This window comes from Mizuhopecten yessoensis, unplaced genomic scaffold (assembly GCF_002113885.1).
Source record: "Mizuhopecten yessoensis strain PY_sf001 unplaced genomic scaffold, ASM211388v2 scaffold11045, whole genome shotgun sequence".
Taxonomy (NCBI): Eukaryota; Metazoa; Mollusca; class Bivalvia; order Pectinida; family Pectinidae; genus Mizuhopecten; species Mizuhopecten yessoensis.
Genome location: NW_018408851.1, coordinates 238798 through 264351, shown reverse-complemented (window position 1 = coordinate 264351; position 25554 = coordinate 238798). Strand labels below are relative to the sequence as shown.

Genomic DNA, 25554 nt, shown 5'->3' with positions numbered 1-25554 from the left:
CGACATAAGATTTAATTGAGGTCTCACTAGCTCCTTTTTTTTCAATTGGATATCCGTCATGTCCTCCGACAACAAAGAGATATGATACCGTAGTATCGCATGTCTTAATGACATATATTAAAACGTTTACAGGCTGTTCTCGGTTGTTGTTATTGACCTGTCGTTTACAAGCTGTTCTCGGTTGTTATTGACCTGTCGTTTACAGGTTGTTCTCGGTTGTTATTGCCCTGTCGTTTACAGGCTGTTCTCGGTTGTTATTGACCTGTCGTTTACAAGTTGTTCTCGGTTGTTATTGACCTGTCGTTTACAGGTTGTTCTCGGTTGTTATTAACCTGTCGTTTACAGGTTGTTCTCGGTTGTTATTGACCTGTCGTTTACAGGGTGTTCTCGGTTGTTATTGACCTGCCGTCTACAGGCTGTTATCGGTTGGTATTGACCTGTCGTTTACAGGTTGTTCTCGGTTATTATTGACATGTCGTTTCAGAGTTATTTTTGTATATAACATCTTCACTTACAAAAGAGCTGACTTAACTTGATCAAAATTTTTAATAATTATGATATTATATTTTGATAGAAGTAGAGCAGTCAATGTCACTGTTTCCAGCTGCTATATTCATGTTAGATACGGTGGTGAGAGATTAATCCGAATTGGTCTTACATAGGTCGTACATATAGAAGGCTATACTATAAATTATTACGCCTACCTGTGACACCGATATCCATAGGCTCAAGGAAAGGTAAGATTCGTGACAAACTATAAACCAAGGCCATCACTACTCGACCTTGTATATTTATCATTTGTCTATGAAATCGAACAAAATCCTTATCTGTGGATATTAGTATAGGTCACTAGAGTCAATGGGTGTCAGGGGTAACGTACGTACATGGCTTCTAATGGCGTCATAGTCATTTGTTCTCAAAAAGAGACGAGTAGCACGGTCGGACGTGTTGCGTGGGGAATTCGACGTCAGCAAGGTCAAGGATATCTCTTGTATTCCTTTGAAATTCATTCAGATGGTGATAGAAAGTCAAAGAAACATGAAGGTATTCATCTTGGCTTTGTTCTTCTGCTGGACATGTAAGTTACCCTGGACACAATGGACATACTCAGTTCAATTATCTTGTTAATGTTACAATGTATCATCATTAATATATTGAAATTATCCTAGCACATCCTCTACGAATTACTTATCTTAAACTAAAACAAATGTTATCTTTTTTATTTATTTATGATATGTTATCGTTCATGAATTAGAAGTCTGGCAGCTTTGGAGTTTTGTGCTCAGCACTTTTTCAAAAAGTATGTGATTACGTGGGAGTGGATTCATATATCTTTTCTTTCATTTATGTCTGCATATTTCATATATACCCATTCAATAAGCAATGCGTTTTTGAACAGTTCATTCAAACATTTTTGTATTGACACAATTTTACATGGTACAAATATATTCAAATACTGTAATAAATTATACTTCAACAATACTTTACTACTATAATTGTATACACACATCGTTATAAATCATACGTAAGACTAATTTATTTGGCTCACTATATTTGTGACATCACATCCGGATGATCTGTTTATATCTAAAATTAACGATTCTTATAATAGTATTCGATAGCATGCTATCAATCTGTCCTTGTTATCTTCCTGTGTGACTTTAGTGTATAGTGATATTTTCTCTGAGTAATTTGGTAATTTGGTGGGTGGATAAGGAAAACGTTGATGTATATAGATATATATGTTTTAGGCTTCTTACTTTCCAAAACACCCACCACTTAGTTGTGTGATAACTAATGTATGCGACAGCTGATATTTAATTTATCCGAATATCTCCTAATGCTAGCATCTCCTTATCTCATGCACAGTGAATAACTTAGCTTTGCCTCTAAGCATAGTCCTTAATACAGATAAAGTTTTATCAGTGATGTATTCCATCTTTGCGTATTGCAGAGTTATCTTCTCTTGTGAGCAGGTATTGATTGTTACGTCATTGGTTTGAGTGAGAAAATTACGTCGTTTTCTCAAAAAAAAATAACGTCACTCTCACAAACAAATGACGTAACAATCAATACCTGCTCACAAGAACAGATAACTCTGCAATATGCAAGCACGGAATATATGCTTTTACTTTTTACATATAAGATATTACTAATTTAGTTATTCATTTAGTTCACCCAACAGTACATTTTACTATATTCTACTAGTATTGATGATTAAAATATATACTATTAAAAAGATGTATCAAAGATGTTATGCTGTTGATCAACAGGTTAAGTAAATTCTATCAGTTTTACATGAGTACTGACCTACAGAAATACTGTCAGAGATAAAAACTTTATTGCTAGGAAGGCCTATGATCTACGGTCTTATTCAAATGGAAATTGTGACCACGAGCAATTATTTCATGACGTCACTACTTTTTACTAAGTTTACTAATTTTCATCTCGATTCGTCTATCATCAGAATGTTATCAAAGCAAAACTGCATAGTTTGATTAATTTAAGCATTTGGTAATTGTTGTGATTTGTTGTGATTTTAATCCCAACAATAACTTACGTCAACCACCTTTATTATATACATGAGCATACTGGAAAATAAGATCCTTATACTGATTTTAAAAAGCTGAAAACGATATTTTAAGTGGCTTGGAAAAAATAAAACTGTTTTTGGGTTCAAAGCTTAAAGTTTCTGTTTTACGGGTTTTTTAGACCATTTTACCTACAACAACATTTAAAACTGACATATCTATTCGTATATCGTGAACATTATTTATACTTAGAATTAATCGTAGGTAGGTGAAAATACAACATTACATAGCTTACGATATCAAAGAAGTCTGGATGCTTCTTCACCCATAATTTCTGTTGAAGGTGCAGGCGCAAATGCAGCGGCGCATTTGAATTGCTTCGGCCATGTGTGTGATGGTCATAGATCGGTAATTTAACTTCTCACGTTTTCGTTATTTCATTTGAGCTAAGATTGTCTGTTTGTTCACATAAAGTATTGAGTATCTGTATCATCGTGTTCTGTATAAATGAAAGTTTCTAAAATTCCTTAATACTACATATCGTCTTATTAAGCTGTAAATAAATGTACATTAAAGGATATTTTTACAAAACCATATTTCAAAGAGACCTTATTCCACTGTGTTAGTTGATAACGAAATATACCAAACAAGGCTTTGCAACCACGTTTATATTTTCTATGATAAAATGATGTTGTAGGACTTCAGAGTACTCAAATATAACGTTCAAATATAACCGAGCGAAATCCTCGCATTACATTGTCTTTTTGATGAAGTATGGTATTTAGTAACATTCGGTAACACATATTCGTTAGTTAGCATTTTTTTTTCTTCAGACGCTTTCTTGTTTTTTACAGACTTGTCTCGTTAGAAATGACCATGAGCTAACAGGCAGATGTGAGGATGCCCACGTCAGTACAAAATACCTTCATTGTTTAGATATTGTTTTACTTGTGACTTGTGTTAGAGCCACCTACCTTATATTTAATACCTTCATTGTTGAACATTTCGTTTTATCTGCGACTTGTGTTAAAACCACTTCCTTTATATGAATATTTTACTAGCTGTATGTAGAGATTAAATCATTATCAAAGTATCATTCTCATCAAATATTTACAAGTATCTCAACTTCAAACTCTTTCTAAAAGTCGATGTCCAATGTAACAAATATATAGCATTAAATATGCAGAGATATTATTTATTCATGAGATCTGAGCGATAGAAAATTGAATAAATTTGCACTTTTGTTAACACATTAATGAAAAAGAATATGCCGTTACGAGGAGTGCATGTTGAATAATAGCCATACGCCTTACAATACCATCATTTTACATTAAATTTACATACATTTGTAATTAAATTATTCAAATTTCGTTGAAGATTGTCCAAAGCTAACTTTTTCAACGAAAGAAAAGATACGAATAAAACAATATTTGTTTTCAAACTAATGACAGATTTATTTTTACGTTGTTGACATAAGCGCTTTATAGGACGTGTAAATAAAAGATAGCTATTCATACTAACTCAAAAATGGAATAAATCACTCAATATGTAAATACTAAACTATATATATTTGCTTTCAATTAAAAAAAAACATAAGGCCATCCTTCCTTTTTACGATAAAATAAAAAAGCATGTTTCTTATTCTAATTTGTTTTAGTAACGATATGTTTACAATATATAACATGTCTGTTTTGATATTGTAGGCTTCTAAAAAGTAGAAAATGAGCCCTGCTCACAATATATATCAACTAAATTTGAAGATTTTATCATCAAGATGTTATTTTATTGTGTCCTTTGATATTGTTGATTTCATGTTTTGTCTTTGAAGCTGTTTTTTTTTTATATAATCGTAGGTGTGCGATGATCATTTCTTATGCAGTGCAAACCATCAGCCTGAGCATGGTCCCCACCACGAATGCTGCTGTACAAGCCAACATTGTATCGACGCCTTTAAAGGTATGTATAGGGCGGCGTTAAGTTTATGTCATAATTAGAAAAGAAAAAAGGGTGTTGTTTTATCATTTGCTTAGAGAATAGTAGGAAATAGAAATTAAACTTAACAACAACAAAATCAACAGAATCCTAAATCTGAATCTTAATATATGAACCTCATCCAGGTGGCAAATATCATAAGAGGACCATCTGAACCTCTTATTTCATATGAATATGTGCAAAATATTTTTATTTCGAGGATCTTAGTATATCACTTATACGTCAAATCCTCTTGCAAATAATGCTTCTTTTAACTCCTTTTTTATATGCACTGTCATATTTGTTTCTGGTTTTTTTAAACACAAGGAAACCAAATTTGATACGAAACAATTATTTGAAATATGCATCAATATTTTGGATAAAAAAGTATTTATTTGCAAAGAATTTCGATAAAGCTTTACTCAGAATAATATGGAATTGTGATATTTGTTAAAAACAATTGTTTTTTCATTAAAGTTTTTCAGTCTACAACACCATTGACCTGTTTTGGACAAATGTGTGGATCTTCTCATTCGGTAAGTGTGTTGACTGTTTGGTTCTGTTTGGGATGGTTTAGTATAATCACTGCCTATTAGAATACCCTTGGAATATCTTTGCTTTTAAAAAATATCCTGATGTTTTTCTTTCTATTATGCCACCAACAAAATTGAATTTATTACATTTTTACGAGTGGAATATCAGAAATGATCAGTATGATATATAAAAACGTTTATCTTCAATTCAGTAAGATCCGATATCGATTTGATATCGACCAGTCAAAATTGTATTTTCCACTTACTGCTGCATATTTTCTGTTCGGTAACGGGTAAAGCGATGGTAGAATAGCTGGTTGTTTTTATATAATTTTAGAGTATATCATAAGGTACTAATATAATTACGGGATTGATAACATTCTTGTAAGCAAAACTTTCCACAGGTAGAATAACTTTGATTCGTATTTTCAAAAGTGCACACAGCCGTGTTGTTAAGCACGACTTCATAAGAACATGGTGTCAAATTTTAAGATATTAACTCCCGCACTTTATTTATCGTTTTACTGGTTAAAAATTAAATAAATGGAACATTTAATGGTGTTTACGTTACATTTCTTATTTGTTTCACTCGTATAGCAGAATATACAGATATTTTCATCCTTGATGTTCTGCCATTCAATTGAAATATTTATGGTTTTTCACGAGAAACCATTAAATAACCTCTAAGTACCGTGCACATTGCAAATGTAAGCTACGCACACAGATAAGATAATGTATTGATAACCTTTAATAAAAAAATAAATACAAAAAATGTTATTTACAGATATGTCTTGTCAACAAGGAAGAACACGGTTTTACCGGACGGTGTGAGGCACCTGAGGTCAATATATCCCTATCACCTGTTCAATGTGCATATTATCAAAATCTATTATTTTTATCGTTGGATATTTTAGCAGTGTGACGGGTTTAAAGATTAAATGGATAATAATAATAAACGGAGTTGCTCATGAAAAGAAAATCCGTATGAAATTATGATATACCATTGCCACATCGAATTGACGTAAATAGCTATATGTGCACATTCAATAGTTTGAAAACGAAACAATATAAAAAAAAAAAAAGGTTTATACCAAAGTAATTATAAATTATGCTGACGGCTAGAAACGGGTCAGTTTAATTAATAACTGAGATTAATTAAACACTTTGGCTATTACAAAATCTCCGAAAAAATATTTGAAAGTCTCTGATGGACAATCTTAATAAACATAAAGTATCGTCTATGAATGACGTTATATTTAATTACAATAGCCACATGTTTTGAATCAATTAACAAAAAACACCACTTACTTTATGTTCTACAATGTTTTAGCACTGTCACCGCCATGCTAAATGTACTGCAAGTTACGGGACGGTACATGGCCCTGGACACGAGTGTTGTTGTATGGATCAGCAATGTGTCGACAATCTTAGCAGCGGTAAGTGTTCATGATTCTAATCCAATTTTTACAACAATACTCGATTTAAGATCTTACTAAAATGGCATTGCAGAGGGGCAAGAACAAGAAATTACAAATGGAACAACATAAATGCTTTACAGATTATTATTTTTTTATAATTTTAATGACATTTTATATCAAATATGTTGTGAATTCTGTTGCTTCAATTTAGAAGTATTTACTAGGTAAATTTTATTTCAAAAATGAATTATAGCATCCAAAAATTTATATTACACTGACCTGTTTATGTTTATTTATTATCATTTATTGTAACTTACTTCACCAGGTACTATTCAACATTCAGGGAGTTTTCTAACATGCCTTGGGCAAACCTGTGATGCGCACAAACCGGTAATTTAAATACCAGTGACTTAACTGAGAATCAATAAAATAGTACAAACATTTTATCTGAAAGCAATCTTACATTTCTAAATATTGTTTTACAAGAAATCGCATCTGATGCGTTTTCATAAGGTTGTTACAATATTGTTTTACTTATCGCTAGAATCATTTATTTAGCTTATTCTATTTTATTTATTTATTTCGTTGATGCCTACAGTAAAACAAAATTAATATTTACTTTTCTACGTTTTTGATTTGGAACTTTTTCATCTTTTTCATTTTTAATTTTTTTTCTCCAGGAAATGATTTTCAAAAGAATGACAATCGTTATCTAGAGTGTTCCGAAACATGTGGAGATAAAAAACATAAAGAGAGATATGTCTATATAACCCTTTGTAGTCTTAAAACACTCTTGCTTCAACTTCTTTGTAAAAGTTCTTGTAAAGCATACCTTAATAAAGTTATTATATATTATTTTTAGAAAACGATAATGGACTTTTAAAAATGTAAATCATTTTGTGTTCTTAACGTTACTTCTACCCTTTTCACATACATACCCCAGTATTGTAGGCTACATAGCGGAGATGATCACTTGACCGGGCACTGCATGGAGGAGTGGGTAGGTAATCTAAACATTGATATCAGCTTATCAAAGTTTATGCGCAACCATTTCAGCTTCTCTTCGATGAATGTTGTGAATTAAAATAAAAGAGGAAAAACAAAACACGGACCCTGCACATATCTTATTACTGAAAATAGATAAAGAAACAATGTTTGTCATATCTAGTTTAAGTAACCAAATATGTGAAAATAATGTCCCAGTGACGAAAATGCCAGACCTCACTTATAAAACGATGGTTTTAAAGAAATTCAATAAATATGGACTAAGAAATATATTCAAATATCAAAGATATTTTTTCTAGATATACAATTTATTGCCTCTTGTCCTTCCTTTGCCAAATAAATATAAATAATGATATTATTCTTTTCTATAGCAATGCATGGAACACCACCGTGGGATATGTAGAAGTTTATCCGACACACATGGCCATGAAGGTTGTTGCTGCCAACACGATACTTGCATAGACACTATAACAGGTGCGTGCTCGATTTGATAACAAAACAATTAACAGAAAAATACAAAATCGATAGTGGTTTCAGTGAAAATTGTACTTTAGATAGTTTGGGTAATATAATGTAGTTTTAATTAAATACTACTAGTTGTGGTTTAATAACAATGTAAGGTGACCTAAATGTTGTATGTTTAAACTTTTCTATCAATAAGCAATATATTTCACCTTCTAGCTCTTTTTGTTTGTTACATTTTTTCCAGATCATCTAAGCATTAAACACAATGTTTAAAAAAAGGTTTTGTATGTTCTAGGTACCCATCACGCTAGCAGCAGTCATACATCTAGTACCTCTGGAATATTTTCGAATGATCTACAATGTTCCGAGTGTAGTGATATTGCAACCCAAACCTGTGTTCACGATCATTTAAAATGTGGTGTGAATGAGGTCTGTAAAATAAAGCATACTCTACAGGGAAAAGTGTCTACTCAATGTGAATCAGTAAGTACATATCAGTGTACAAACAGACATGAGGAAAAATTAATGCATATCATATATCAAATAAAATATGCAAAACTTGTAAAATATTTCGGCGTCGATTCATCATAATGACAGTCAGCCTTAAAATAAATATTGAAGGAATATTGTTTTGGCTTTAGAGGGGAAATATCAAGTCATCCATCCGCCCGAACGGATTTCAATATTGTAAGTTGAATAGTAAAAAAGCAGTTTAGGCATTCTTACTGAAATTTATAGCATTGCCTGAAAATTATCGAAATTTAAGATGGTTTATGTGAAAGTTAAAATTTAACGCATCTTTTAGGCATGATAATACAAAAACAAATGTTCATTCCATTTCATTTTAACGCCCAGTTATGTTCTCTTGTAACAAGATGAATTATTCAGATAATGCTTAAAATGGTAGCACAGTTTATTTTAAAACAATTTAATTTGCAGATCCTGCAATGTGCCACAGACAAATTTGCGGACGCGAATCAAAGACAAACACTGTGCTGTGGCAGTGATCAGTGTACAACCAATGCAGTCCATAACATTACAAGCACAGGAGGCATGTAAACATACTATACCATCCACCGAATTAGATATATTAGTCTAGGAAAATATCCCTCACTCATTGGTGCATGGCTACATGTTGATACTTTTCATTTCTATTCAAATTATGTTCAAAGTTAATTTGTAACCATTAACATTATCATATCAACAAATGCAAAACAGCAATGCAAATACAGATATGCTACCATGAATGGCCTTGAAGTCTTTTCCGCTCGTAAGAAGTTAGACCATGAGTCATACAATCGAAAGAATTCAAATCCTTTACCTATAACCATACATACAACAGATAAGCATAACATTTCAAATATACATACCATGGAATTGGTTAAGGTCCCCACCCTATAACCACACATACAATTACTGAATATCAAAGATAAATACACATATGCTACCAGGTTTTGTAGCTAAGTCCCCGGATCAAAGCATTGAAACGGTTGAAATCCTCACCCAAAACAATATATGTTATTGTTGGGCAAATAACTATTAATACAGATATGTTACATTAATTGATCCCTGGTCTTTAAGTCTTTTGGTAATAGCATGGAAGAGATTGAGATAGTCACCCTCTTACAATATATACAATTTGCTTGGCATGAAGAGTGGAATACCGTTATGATACCAGTATTGGCCCTTGAGACTGGTGCTATCCTTTGATCTTTTTTACATTATAACTTTTGGTATGAATATTTTGTCATAATTGCTCAAATATTGACAATATGAAAGAACTGGCCTCCTGGGACCGTTTGTTTTTAGTGCAAAAGCTTTTTTTTTATTGTTTTGCTTTATTTCGTAAATGAATTGCACACCGTTCATAATTAATTTGAATGTGCTCTTTTACCTACTTCTACCCTTTCTTTTTTTATTAGGCCACCTGACTTGTCCCATCTGTAACAATCAATATCTTGGAGATTGTCATGGTGACCATCTGTGTGCTGCAGGAGACTCCTGTATGTTTGAAGCCCAAAGCGGGCGGTTGTCGACGAAATGTGTAAGTTGACGATGTAGTGTGATAAAAATATGGCCTTCAGATATAGCTTGCCTCTGGACTAAGGTTCTCTTGCAGACATAGGTATCTCGGGCTGATAAAGAATCTGATTTGGAAAGAGGCATGGGATATTCTTCTCATCTTATACTTACTTTCTAAACCTTTTTATTGCAATAGTTTTCAGTGAACAGTTAATCCCCGACAAAAACCTGTATTTTTGGTATCAAAGACTGTATGATCGCATTATATTTTTTCTTGTGCAATCATATTCACATTGTTTCTCCTTCTACTAGCCGACAGGGAGGTGCTTTAACGTCAGCGTGAAGTAGTGATAATGACTACATTATTATATGTATAAATATATCGTATATATATATGATATTATCTAATTAAAATATTGTTTCCCAACAGTCTCCCAATTGTCAACAGCAGGGTTCGAATACCTTCTGCTGTAACGATAACTACTGCGTTGCTAGCACAATCAAGCATTTTCACCAAGGTCAGTTGGATCGTTTATTTTGTTTCCGTTTACTTCGGCGATAGTGACGATGATTGTCATAAAAACAATGAGATAACAACAACTGCATAAGTAGCAAAGAAAAGAACAGATATTGATCATTTTTTATTAAACAAAATGATATTTTCATTTAGATATTTTAGGAGCCTGTATCACTTGCAGTATTTGTGTTTTATAAACGTTATTTCATATTACAATATGTTCAAATGTTTTGGCATGCTATTAAGTAATCGTATCCATCATATTTGATCTTGTGTATTCTTTATTATAGTTTCATTTGTGTGTCCACGATGTACTGACCAATCGAAGGATGTCTGCCTTGCGAGCACGATCACATGCTCCGGAAGTACTGCGGTATGAAAAGTAGATCCTCTCTTAACAGAACAATGCATAAATCGAAAATCAGTTAAAAACCTTACCGTCCATAAGCTACTCTATTTTACAATGAACTTTCGTATTTCCCTCTTCTTAAGAACTTTAATGCTAAATTAATTGAACAAAGTCAAACGACTCTTGATATGTACTTCCTATTCTATTAAAATGCTTCGATATACTGTAAAAGTTGAAATATTTGCGGTGTAGCAATGCACGCAAACAGTTATTTATAGCTTACAATTGTCACCGCGAAACATTGCTGCACCGCGTTCAGTTTACAGAGTCACAACGCGAACCTTTGTTCTCGCGCATGTTTCCACTTTTACAGTATGCCATTCAGGATTAAACGTTTTTTCTCTGTAGATTTGTAATAATTACTACAGTGCATGCTTTGTTCCCCCAATTGCGTCGACGCCACTGCAGCTTGGGTTTAGAATAATGATTTGAATTCCAATTTTGCTTAGGTAATCTCATGCTTCTTTGATTTACTATAGTGTATTATACAAATCCCGTCCATAGCATTCATCGTAAAGCAATTAAACATTTACTTACGGTAAAATGTCTTCGTTGTTAATCACACAGTTGACAAATCTAAGAAGTGTGTTTGTCTAAAAAGATATGGTACTATGGTATAACAAGTATTGTTTATGCTTCGATTTGAAAAATACACAATAGCGAGGGTTGACCTTGGGTAAGAAGTCCTGAGTGAGCAGTGTAGGCTAAGTAGTATTAAGTTTGTCAGTTTGGATAGGATGTGTTTAGTATTGAATTGGTAAGCAGTTTAAGTAGAATTGTTGGGAAACCAGTGTTGTGGAGATAGATAATGTTGTATGGGAAAGCAGTATTCGGTAAGTCGTGTTGGATATGCAGTGTTTGATAGGCAACGTAGGAAAGGCAGTGCCGTTTTGGTACGTAGTGTTGGGAAGGCAATGTCGGGAAGGTAGTGTGAGGTAAACAGTGTTTGGGTGGGTAGGCGCTATTGGGAAGACAGTGTTTGGCAAGCAGGTTTTGGTAGACAGTTCGGTAGGCAGTATTTGGTGGGTAAGCGGTGTTAAGAAAGCAGTGCTTGCTAAGTAGTTCTAAATCCAGCGCCATCGTTCTGATTTTAAAAAAATCACATGTAATATAATGTACCTATAATGGAATTTGTGATGTCCAATGAAGTCGCTTGTTCAAAGTTTTAAGTGAATTCAATCACAATTACCAAAGTTAGTCTATCTTCGTGCTACAAACTTTAATATTTATTTTTTAGGGCTGCTCTATCGTCAGAACAGAGAGAGGGTTTACTGCAGGCTGTTCCAGTAGTTTTCAGGTAGGTCTCGATACTGCCTCTCAGATTTGCCGGTGGAAATATTTTTCTAGAATAGTTGTGTTGTGATTAATATAAAACATATATGTTTTAATTCCTGTAAATAACGAAAAACTTTTAAGATCCATAGCTCTATATCAGTGAGATGTAAATATTTCTTATCCTGGTAACAAAACGGAATAGTCAACACACATAGAAATATGTTCTTTTTTAAGAGGCAACATAAATAAATAAAATAGATAAATCAAAATACATCGATGATTAATTAATTCAACATCATCAAATAATAAATGTTAATAAATTTTGACATATTAAAAAAAAAATGTTATTAATTATTGAGTTTTTATAGGACTGTATGGCAGTGGCAAATACAAACAGTGCAGCGTGTGCTTTATCATCACCCATCGACAACACTACGCATTGTCAGACATGTTGCCAGAAAGATGACGCAGACTGTATAAGGCAAGCCCTATCTGTACATAGTAAGTGAGATCTACCTGTACACACTAGCGAGTGTGTCTTTGTCTTGCCTAAACGAGCTCCAAGTGTAAACTCTGCTTGGTGTATCAATACCTAACTATATATACTGGTGAGTGTATTCCTGTTTGCCCTAGAGAAGGCCTTAGTAAAAACATTTATGAATGTGTTATCCCTAACGATAGGCATTGATGAGAGTACATCAGTATATCGGTATGTCATAAGAATGCTCTAACTGCACACTATGAGGTGGATGTTTTTTCTATACGCCATACGCACGATATCCTCATTGCTGTGTGTGTCTGTATTATCTAATGAAAGTCTGATTTTACACATATCGTATAAACTGAACATGCTTTTGTATGCTTAAGGCTTCCCATACTGTATACAATGACAATAGTGTTTGTGTTTGCCCTTTGCAAATTCTAACTTTGCAGAATGGTTGGTGTGTTTCTGTATGACCTAGTCACGGCTTAGCTTTACTCATTGTTGAGTGTGTCTTTATCCTTTAGGTAAGACCTCGCCATACACATAAGTATGTGTATATCTGTTTGCCATAGAAAGATACATGAACACATTTTTGGTGGCTCTTTATAATTTAGGAGAAATACTTCTACAGGTATTATGAATAAATATCTGTTTAGTTAAGGTTGTAGTTTGTTTTTGGCAATTATTAAATTGTTTAAAGTTAGAAGTTTCAGCTTTGTCACGATATGATTTATTAACTATAGGATTTAAATGCTTTTCTTTATTCTTGCTTAGATACAGTAAATAATATGCCTACAACAGGTGCTCCAACAATGAAGGCCTCCACAGTTGTACAAACACTCGAGCCTACAACAGGTGCTCCAACAATGAAGGCCTCCACCGTTGTACAAACACCCGAGCCTACAACAGGTGCTCAAACAATGAAGGCCTCCACAGTTGTACAAACACCCGAGCCTTCAACAGGTGCTCCAACAATGAAGGCCTCCACAGTTGTACAAACACCCGAGCCTACACAAGGTACTCCAACAATGATATAAATAACAGTTGTACAAACACCCGAGCCTACACCAGGTACTCCAACAATGATGTATGAAACAGTTGTACAAACACCCGAGCCTACACCAGGTACTCCAACAATGATATATACAACAGTTGTACAAACACACGAGCCTACACCAGGTACTCCAATAATGATATATACAACAGTTGTACCAACACACGAGCCTACACCAGGTACTCCAATAATGATGTATACAACAGTTGTACAACCCCCCGAGCCTACACAAGGTCCTCCAACAATGATATAAATAACAGTTGTCCAAACCCCCGAGCCTACACCAGGTATTCCAACAATGATGTATACAACAGTTGTGCAAACACCCGAGCCCACACCAGGTACTCCAACAATGATGTATGAAACAGTTGTACAAACACCCGAGCTTACACCAGGTACTCCAACAATGATGTGTGAAACAGTTGTACAAACACCCGAGCTTACACCAGGTACTCCAACAATGATGTATGAAACAGTTATACAAACACCCGAGCCTACACCAGGAACTCCAACAATGATGTATACAACAGTTGTACAAACCCTCGAGCCTACACCAGGTACTCCAAAAATCATATATACAACGGTTGTACAAACACCCGAGCCTACCCCAGGTACTCCAACAATGATGTATGCAACAGTTGTACAAACGCCAGAGCCTACACGAGGTACTCCAACAATGATGTATACAACAATTGTACAAACACCCGAGCCTACACCAGGAACTCCAACAATGATGTATACAACAGTTGTACAAACCCTCGAGCCTACACCAGGTACTCCAATAATGATGTATACAACAGTTGTACAACCCCCCGAGCCTACACAAGGTCCTCCAACAATGATATAAATAACAGTTGTCCAAACCCCCGAGCCTACACCAGGTATTCCAACAATGATGTATACAACAGTTGTACAAACACCGAGGCCTACACCAGGTACTCCAATAATGATATGTACAACAGTTGTACAAACACCCGAGATTACCCCAGGTACTCCAACAATGATGTATGAAACAGTTATACAAACACCCGAGCCTACACCAGGTATTCCAACAATGATGTATACAACAGTTGTACAAACACCGAGGCCTACACCAGGTACTCCAATAATGATATGTACAACAGTTGTACAAACACCCGAGATTACCCCAGGTACTCCAACAATGATGTATGCAACAGTTGTACAAACGCCAGAGCCTACACGAGGTACTCCAACAATGATGTATACAACAATTGTACAAACCCCCGAGCCTACATTAGGTACTCCAACAATGATGTATTCAACAGTTTTACAAACACCCGACCCTACACCAGGTACTCCAACAATGATATATACAACAGTTGTACAAACACCCGAGCCTACACCAGGTACTCCAACAATGATATATACAACAGTTGTACCAACACACGAGCCTACACCAGGTACTCCAATAATGATATATACAACAGTTGTACAAACACCGGAGCCTACACCAGGTACTCCAACAACCTTATATACAACAGTTGTACAAACACACGAGCCTACATCAGGTACCCCAACAATCATATATACAACAGTTGTACAACCCCCCGAGCCTACACCAGGTCCTCCAACAATGATATATACGACAGTTTTACAAACCCCCTAGCATACACCAGGTACTCCAACAATGATAAATACGACAGTTGTACAAACACCCGGGCCTACACCAGGTACTCCAACAATAATATATACAACAGTTGTACAAACCCCCGAGCCTACATTAGGTACTCCAACAATGATGGATTCAACAGTTTTACAAACACCCGACCCTACACCAGGTACTCCAACAACCTTATATACAACAGTTGTACAAACACTCGATCCTACACCAGGTACTCCAACAATGATGTATTCAACAGTTTTACAAACACCCGACCCTACACCAGGTACTCCAACAATAATATATACAACAGTTGTACAACCCCCCGAGCCTACACCAGGTCCTCCAACAATGATATATACAACAGTTATACCAACACACGAGCCTACACCAGGTACTCCAAAAACATATATACAACATTTGTACAAACACCCGAGCCTACATCAGGTACTCCAACAATGATATATACGACAATTGTACAAACACCCGAGCCTACATCAGGTAACCCAACAATCATATATACAACAGTTATTCAAACACCCGAGTCTACACCAGGTACTCCAACAATCATATATACAACAGTTATTCAAACATCCGAGTCTACACCAGGTACTCCAACAATCATATATACAACAGTTGTACAAACACTCGAGCCTACATCAGGTACTCCAAAAATCATATATACAACAGTTTTACAAACACCCGAGCCTACACCAGGTACTCCAACGATCATATACACAACAGTTATTCAAACATCCGAGTCTACACCAGGTACTCCAACAATGATATATACAACATTTGTACAAACCCCCGAGCCTACATCAGGTACTCCAACAATCATATATACAACAGTTGTACAAACATCCGAGCCTACACCAGGTACTCCAACAATGATATATACAACAGTTGCGGGGTCATCACTAGCTCCAATATTTGATTCAATAACAGATTTGATCCAGGCCCTTACTGCACATATTGATAAAACGACTATATTTAGGCATGCCCTACCTATATATAAACATTGCTGAGTATGTCATATTCTTTTTCTATACACCCTGGTGATGGTGCGCCTGTATGCTTTTGCTTTAGATATTTGTGAATGCGTTGACCTCANTACAAACGCCCGAGCCTACACCAGGTACTCCAACAATCATATATACTACGGTTGTACAAACACCCGAGCCTACACCAGGTAACCCAACAATCATATATACAACAGTTGTACAAACACCCGAGCCTACAACAGGTACTCCAACAATGATGTATACAACAGTTGCGGGGTCATCACTAGCTCCAATACTTGATTCAATAACAGATTTGATCCAGGCCCTTACTGCTCATATTGATAAAACGACTATATTTAGGCATGCCCTAATTATATTTAAACATTGCTGAGTATGTTATATTCTTTTTCTATACAACCTGGTTATGGTGCGCCTGTATGCTTTTGCTTTAGATATTTGTGAATGTGTTGACCTATGTTTGTACTTTCAAGGTTTGTTCTAACTATACACATTGTTTCAGACATGTTCTTACTATACACATTGATGAGTGTGTTTATTATTACCTGGTTGCATCATTACGTTACATATTGATAAACTTGCTTTGTATGTCCGAGGTACACCCTTACTTTACATAAGGGTGAGTCTGATCCTGTATGCTCCAGACACACTCCTATTATAGACATTGTGTAATCTGTACGGTTTATGTTAATCACAAAATGGATATATATTTTGTATATGATTTTATAGACATTTGTTTCATAATTTAATATGTTGTTTTTATTCCAGAAACATGCATTCATTTGTATTATTTCAACGTTGCCTTATCTTTGATGGAATATGCAAATGGCTATTATATATTTTCTTTGCGCGTGTTAAGGTTCGACGACTGGTATGCCTATAACAGTTGCTCCAGCAATGAAGACTTCACCAGTTGTTCAAACACCCCAGCCTACACCAGGTAAACAATGATATATACAACAGTTGTGCAAACACCCAAGCCTACACCAGGTAAACAATAATATATACAACAGTTGTACAAACACCCCAGGCTACACCAGGTAAACAATGATATATACAACAGTTGTACAAACACTCCAGCCTACACCAGGTAAACAATGATATGTGTAACCGATCTGAAACATCACAGCCTCCAATACGTGTTTCAATAACATTAAGTCCAAATCGTGCAGTTTACAAAAACAGAGCCGCCCCTGAATTCAACAAGAGGTAGCTACTTGATTCAAGCATTTCATAAAATAGAAGCAATTGGGGGAGGGGGGATATTTCCAGCTGAAAGGAACTTAAGGACAAAAACTGTTTACACTAATCCAAACTTTATATGTTGAAAACTACAAATGAGTGATAATTCTGTAAGTAATGAATTTAGTTCACATTCGTTTGTTATTTGACTAAAACAAAAGAACCTACCACACCTAATGTTATTCTATATCTATCTATAGGTTGTCCTCCGTTTGACCTATCTTGTCCGTCAGGATGCGCTACATATGATGTACATTTGTGCCCTATTTGCGATCAGAGTACAGTTGATTGTCGTGGTGTGTACATATTTTTTAAACGCCGGCTTCAATGTTAGTCACCATAAAAATCCCGTGTGCCCTGCCGGGTTTATACATTACAATTATCAATTTAAAAAAATATTACTTTCTTTCTCTACTGAATCTATATTTTATCTAGTTTGTTAAGTAGTGATTAAAAATAATTGACATGGAAAAAACGTTTCTCCTCGGATTCTTAATATACACGTTTAGACAATTGATTCACTAACAACTATTTAAATTCTACCTCGACTTTGTAATTGTAGTTGAAAACTTGTTTCATTGTTAAAAAATTATTTTGGACAATATCCTGTTAGGTGGTTTTGTATGCTGTGCAGATAATACGTAAAATATTAAAATATAGCTTTCTTTGTCTTTTTTTAAAATTTATTTTAACATATTCATATAAGTGAATATAGGAATGTTTTTTAGGAGGCACCAATGCTCCGGTTGTAACTGCGTCTGTCACTACAGCAAGTCCAATGATAACAGAACCAACAACGAGTGGTGAGTTATTCATCCTTCTGTAAACTACGTCCGTCCGCTTTGTGTTTCTAATATATGGAATCCTGTCATTTTTATGCACAAATCGAATGTTTAAGGTTCATCATACGTAAGTTTAAAATGTTAAACATATCGACGAATTAGTGTGCTTGTTGCATGCTAATTAAAGGAAACTACTATGCATAGCTAATGCGTTTATTCTTTAACAACGATGTCATCAGAACATACTCAGTTGATACTGGCTTGGTGACAGACGCTTTTTGCTGAAATGACATTACATACAGTGTCAGTGTGACCACATTACCCGGCAATTAAACCAGCTACGTTCCCGAGATAGTGGTAAATGGTGAGCTGGCATGCTTACTTATGATCAGGAGACAACAGGGCTTGTGGTGTTTTACTGCATAAGGGATTAATTATAAAATGTTCATTGATTAGTTTAGTACCTAATATCCACTATTGTCACATCAGCCGACCCTAAGTGCTTTGACGTTGAAGACCAATATTTTAGTTGTGTCGAATTAAATGCCATGACCGGACTATGTATACACACCACTGGTCATTTCGGAGAAATCGTTTACACGAGATGTAGGAAGACATGTGGCCACTGGGCCCACTTGTATAAAACATCTCAAAGTAAAGGAAAATCTCAAGCAATGTATTGTCTATGGGAAATCTTAGACTTGAGGAAATCTCAAGAGTTAAAATGTTTTATACAAGTGGGCCCTGTTATGGTATGGCTCCTTACAATGCTCGATTTTTTGTCAATAACCAATACATCCTAAACTCGGATCCTTACAAACTTAATAGGAACCATAGTATAAAAATGTTTAATAAACATTATCTATGAACTGTTTCTAGTTTACTTTCTGTCGATTTCATATGGCATCTATGTATCATCCATATGCTATTTTCTAAAGGTGCAAAAGTATGTTTTATTATTTTCATACATTTCTATATAATTGTAAATACCTATATAAAAATATGATTCCGGAAAGTCGGTAACAGCTTAAAAAACCATAGGGAAACATCTAACGATTAAGATTGAAATAGCAAATCAATACTTGAACCAACTACCAAGTAATACAAGTTAATCAATTATTATTCAATATAATATCAATAATTAAAATCATAGTTTGAATTATGAAGTAAGAAAGTAACTATTTAGTTGAAGTAGTCGATGCAGAAAGCCAAGCGAAGAATATATACATATGGCCGTTTTTGTAGTTTTGGACCCATCAGTAGTCCTAAAGAGCAAAATAATATAAGCATTGTCCAAAATAATCTAGTACATTTGTACAAACACAGAGCAACTTTAAAACTTTTATGTCATTACGAGTTAACAACTTTTTAGCTACGACAAATTATCAATATTTAAACTAGTATGTATTTCATGAATACATTTGATAACGATTTACAGCTTGATTGTAACGGACAACCTCGGGGACTGTTAGCCTACCAGTAGAGATTTCGATAAAAATGAATCACTAGAAATACCAAGTAAAGATCACATATTTGAATATTTAATATAGTTGCAAAAAAGTAAGTAAAGTAAGAAAGTAAAATATTTTATAGACTAGATTGTTCATTTAGTAAACAGTAGTTATATAAAATATCAAAAGAATATTATAAATGAACGTATTGTTCCTAAAGATACGCAGAAACCAACAAGGTAAAACTGTTCATTATGACGTAACCATTTCAATTACAATTGTCTACAAGAAATGAATCATTTCTTAACTTGTACTTCATGCATACCGTGCCGGAACATTTGCTTCTCACAATTATAATACGGCTATCGTAACGACCTTTGCAAATGACAGATAAATCCACAGGAGTATGCTCGTCTTTTGTTGACTAGCTGGTTTTTTTCTATTTTTAAATGTAAAGTCAAGGGACAGAATCCTGACGACCTGCATATGTAAATGCAGGCCTGAAAAGGTACATTTGTGTCCCTTCACAACGCACCGAAATGACTGTACGCACAACGTGCAGATCGCCTGCACTGTTGTACAGGATGGTCCCATTGTGCAATAAAATGCGATTTGCAAATATTTCATTTCAACAAATTTTATGTTCAATAACAATTGTAGATGTGTGCATAAACACATTTGCATACCAATACTTACGCGAGATTTCATTAGTATCTGGCAAGTATTTTCTGTATTTTCGGGTTTGTAATTAGGCTCGCAATGAGAAAACCCAAGGCAAAACGGTCTTTGACAGTAATATTGTTCATGTCATAATAACTGATTTCCAATGTTGAAGTGGAATGCTACATTCTAGTAAGTTTGTCCGTTGTAATATGGTTTGCTTCCACTGTGTTGGTAATTAATGTTATCAGTGGTGCTTATATCTAGAACACATAAACGTTAAAAGAAATAGCTTTGAAATGAAAAATATGTTTATTTCTAGACACAAATACGTTTGCAACGTCAACGGCAGCACCTGTAGTAACATCAACACCGACAGCAACAGTTGCACCAAAAGGTATTGTTTAATAGAAAGGGTTACTTGCATATCACCCTAAACCTTCTGTTTCTCACTGCATTTAATAGTAAAAGGCAACCAATGTGCCCCACTCTCTGAGAATCGTTAGCTTTCTTCTTTATCTTCTGTTCAGGGGACATTGAAGAAACTGGTGTTGATATTTTCTCCAATTAAAACACTCTAGGTACATATCTTTCATTCATGCTTCCCTTAACTTCCATTTCGCTGGTACATCCCTATTCCAATCCACATCGTCGCCACATGACCTTAGTTGTTGCGACGAGTAAACCTTATCCACAAAGAACAACGCAAAAACAAATAACTTCCAATGTTGCCAAAAGTGGAAATTATATAAATAGCATCTTGACTTTGATTACGAAATAGGATGATACTAAATAACAGACTTCAGAAAAGAAGACATATTTGGATAACGTCCTTGAAACGTAATATTCTCTTTTTTAATTTGTTATTCATTATACATATATATCCTATTATCACTCCTCGAATTTGTCATACTGCAAAGCCATTTATAGGTTGGGACTCGTGTTTGCCAGAAAACAGATACTGTGTAGGGCGGTAATACGGGAATCTTCGAGTTATCTCCCTTACAACAGGCGCGCGTGCTCTTATGTACCCCGGCAAGGATACTAACATAGCTTCAGGTACCTTAGCAATTCGACCAATCACCGTGCGACATTTTTCTTTGCAGTATGACAAATTATTGTGTCCTTTTTCAAAAGCTTATAACCTTCCATTTTAGCTGTTGATGCCACATGTTATTCGATGTGATTTACTTTAAATCTTGTTAATTTCATAATTGGTCAATAAATTTTACATTCAAACCTGTTCCAGAGACCATCTTTACTAAGAGACCGCCTATGTAAAGAGAACTCTTTTTATGCCACCCTGTGTAATTTTTTATGTCTACCGTAGGGCCGTATTGTAAACTAGACTATGTCTTAAAATGAAACCCTGTAAAAATAAAAGATATTATTATTATTATTATTTTATTATTATCAGTGTTATTATATAACTTTCAATAAATGACCACTATGTGGCTTTCCTGCAGGTGTTTTCTGTCTACGGTTTTTACTGTACATACATTTGAAATATTAATTTAATCTAGTGTGTGTTGATAATGACCCCCAAAGCTGCCAGGCCTTACACGGAACCCTGTGTACAGCCACCGACCTACCTATTCACCACCTGGCCGTCGTCACCTGCGCTAAATCATGTGGTTTTTGCGATGAATATTTACGTACGTTATTTACTGTTTACCATACGAAATTTTTTATTGTAAAATAAGTATGAAAAATACATGAAATTCTAGTAAGATATGTGTACAGTTTATTGACCTTTTCAGTTTGAATTTTAGGTTTTCTCGTTCAACGTACAAATGAGTAACATTGATTTGTATCCCACGTAAAGGTACTAAAGTAAAAGCTTATTTTTCTCAACAGAGCACAAGCTATCCTTATTGAATTCCTTATAAAAATAACAGGAAACATATTTTTTAGCTTGAGATACGTTTATCATTATATGTCGTTTGTAATGCACAACAAAGTTGATATTGTCTAGAACTTGACGCCACAACAACGGCAACATCAGCGCCTCCGGTAACAACAACACCTAGAGCCACAACTACACCCAAAGGTACAAGAATATTTCTACAAGATATCTGTAAAAACAATTCGGAGCACAAGGTCGTATTCGCCTTATATTGTTTCAGTATCCTCATGACATATATTGGCCTAGTTTTATCGACTTCAATTCTAATTAACGTTTTGCGACACTTAGTTATTCTCTCCTTATTGTTTATCTACAAATATATGATGATCGTTTGGGATTTTCTAAAAAATTAATATTGAAGATAACAAATGATATATAACTTGATTACCATTGATATCTGACGATAAGTTGTAGTTGTACAAACTAGTCCATTCGTCGTTATGATGATAATAAAAACATCTCGCGAGTACCTCTGCCGTGGTCGTGCTTTGAATAACCTATGCGCGATAATGATAATTTGAGTTCACAAAAAAGACTTATATAAGATTGGCGGTTAAGTGTCGTTTAGATAACGACTTCGATGTCAGTCAGGAAAGAGCAAGCAAAAAGATTGTCTTTCTTCATATTTTTTTTTTTTTTTTTTTTTTTTAAAGTACTGCTTACATAGCATTAGTTAATGTTGATCCACAGTTAAGAATGAGATCTACGGTACGTAATTGACTGGTGCCATTTAAAAATGTTAAGACACAAAGAATAACGGATAGGTCTTTCATCAGATCCTTTACATCTTCACAACTGTGATGTCACTAACTTCGTTATAATTTAGTGAAGTCATATAGATACGGGAATATATAAAGCATTAAACTTTTAGCTTAAAATACAGTGACAAATAGTTGTCAAATTTTAAAATTACGTGATCCAGATTGTACTTCATAGAGATGATACTGTGTTGCACAAAAAACTAGTCTGACTCAGTTGGTACATAGACATTAACGTATTGAAAACACAGTCTGTGGCGAAAGAGTGTTTTTGTTTGGCATCGTTTTTCAAAGCCAGATGATTGGCGAATCTGATATTTCAAGTGGCAAAATAAAATGTGAAATTTGATTGATATTTGTTGGAAAATGAAATTTGGATGATAAAGGTAAATAAAGTCTAGTTTAAATATGTTCTGGAACATTACATGCGTGCAAGTATATCAAGCCTATTTGTTATTACTGCCTGTGTTATGTTCTAGTTTACAAACTTGTATAAACTCAATTACAAAGACTATTTTAACTAGTAACATATTCATTATTTTGAAGCAGATATGTTTTGTGATTAATACATACATGTTTTTATTTTTTTCAAAAAAGATCAAAATCTCTCTTGAAAAAAATGTGCTTAAAAACTTATTTAGAAAATGAATGCTTCTTTAAGATAACTCAGTTGCATGCATATAAAGCATGTTTATTATATGTGTGTGTTTTGTTGCAGTATGTATGGATATGGACCCGGATAGCTGTCTGCGTATGGAGGCAACATTATGTCCAGCAGCAGATCCAAACCTACACCATATGGCTGTTGCCACCTGTGCTAAAACGTGTAACTTTTGTGACGAGTTTTTGCACTTGTAAAGTACTCTACGGACATATTTTCTACAAAACAAAACATTCAATAAATTGTGTATGTCGACAAATTGGCTTTTATTGTGATTCTGACCTTAAGCTGTTAAATAAACGTCATTTTTATTTATTTAAAAAAATTCTTATATTCTTCTCTTATTGTCTGTATATTCGGCAATAGAGGGGTGTCACCGTACCGGGATGAGATGAGATGATGTTGGCATACCCAGATAAAGTTATCAGATGTGTGTCAACAGATTGTCAGGTATTGTTTGAACATCTGGGTCAGGATAAACAGATTTATTTTATTTTTAAGCTGCTGATACTGAATCTGATAGATTCTATCCTGTGTAATACTGTTTCCAATCGAGCATTCTGCCGTTTTTCTCAATGACCGCCACGAAACTCACAATTATCCTAAGGTTCATGTTCAAACAAACGTCGGGAATCTAAGCTTGATGGTGTGCTTTGTTACAGGTACTGTGATTGGTTAATAGTAGTACATGTGACCCAAAGAACAGCTGTCATTATCAGTATGAACGGCTGTTTTTTCCATGGGATTACTTTTTAATTTTCCAAATCCCCATTTTTCTGTTAGCAATTTAATTGCTGCTCGAGTTGTCTCCAATTGCCTAAACTAAACTCGCCGTGAACAAAAATTGCAAGATCTACTGAGGTTTTTTTAATTTTCAATTATTGTATCTTTGTCTTATTGTTTATCTTAAGTATAAGAACTTTTAAAAATAGATAATTTCTAAACTACAGTTGACCCTATTCACAACAGTGACATGTACTGTCGTCTGACGAACCGACGATATCAATCTGACAAAGTTCAAACCGACAATATTTCGATGTCACATATGGGTCCGCACAGTGATCAAAATAGAGACGATATTAAGAATTAATCTGTATGTTGCAAACATTAGAAAATATCAACTGAAGTGAATTTGCTTACACATATACTGTATTATCCATGAATTTCCTCCAACATGACGAACGTCACTAGGCCTAACACGCTGCAAATAGCAAGGCCGAGACAACAAACCACCGAACACCGAGGAACGCGGGGTTGGAATTACGACACATACTGTTCCACCCATTACATACAAATTAATCTTCTTTCACATTTGTTATCTATGAATGATCCATGACACAACAAATGTGACAAGTCTAGCTACTGCACTTTCCGTCATAATAAACACCGCTTTCCTCAAACCGGGTGACAACTCCGGCCTTTCCGTTCTCCAGAATCATCATCCGTGGACTTCACCGTACACTGTTGTAAACTTTCTCTATGAAGAATCGTCTAAGTTTAAGTATAGCTCATACGCAAATTAAACCACAGTTTCTTCAATGTTTTTATCAACAAGGTCGCTCAAGCCGGATGAAGCGGCCCTGAGGAAATTTTCACGTGAACTAGTTTCGAGATACCCGAATTAACGAAAAGACGTTGCGATGTTACGTCATATTACTACACTAAATTTATGAATGAATGAAAAAAGTTCATAATTTAAATGACGTTTTCCTTCCCGTAGATAGTGATTTGGAATGTAGGATTGGATCTGGATATTTCCAGTGTTCA

The 25554-nt window shown here is 34.7% G+C and overlaps 1 protein-coding gene across 4 annotated transcripts; it reads left to right on the top strand.

The window, feature by feature from the left end:
- Window positions 1–923: 923 nt before the first annotated feature.
- On the top strand, window positions 924–24046 carry LOC110464997. 4 transcript variants are annotated; one of them, XM_021520538.1, is made up of 25 exons: window positions 924–1078; window positions 2881–2939; window positions 3386–3439; window positions 4385–4487; window positions 4980–5038; window positions 5820–5876; window positions 6366–6471; window positions 6779–6843; window positions 7397–7453; window positions 7830–7932; window positions 8219–8406; window positions 8863–8974; window positions 9846–9967; window positions 10376–10463; window positions 10753–10835; window positions 12109–12168; window positions 12515–12647; window positions 13405–13647; window positions 17187–17267; window positions 17770–17865; window positions 18298–18372; window positions 20785–20859; window positions 21986–22117; window positions 22438–22512; window positions 23845–24046. In XM_021520538.1, the coding sequence occupies exons 1-25, from the start codon at window positions 1015–1017 to the stop codon at window positions 23982–23984; spliced, it is 2430 nt and encodes an 809-aa protein (XP_021376213.1). In that variant the 5' UTR covers window positions 924–1014; the 3' UTR covers window positions 23985–24046. The 4 variants fall into 4 exon arrangements, with proteins under 4 accessions (XP_021376213.1, XP_021376212.1, XP_021376214.1 ...); XM_021520537.1 differs by having other exon boundaries at window positions 2875–2939; XM_021520539.1 differs by lacking the exon at window positions 17770–17865 and having other exon boundaries at window positions 925–1078; window positions 2875–2939.
- The last annotated feature ends 1508 nt before the right edge of the window (window positions 24047–25554 follow it).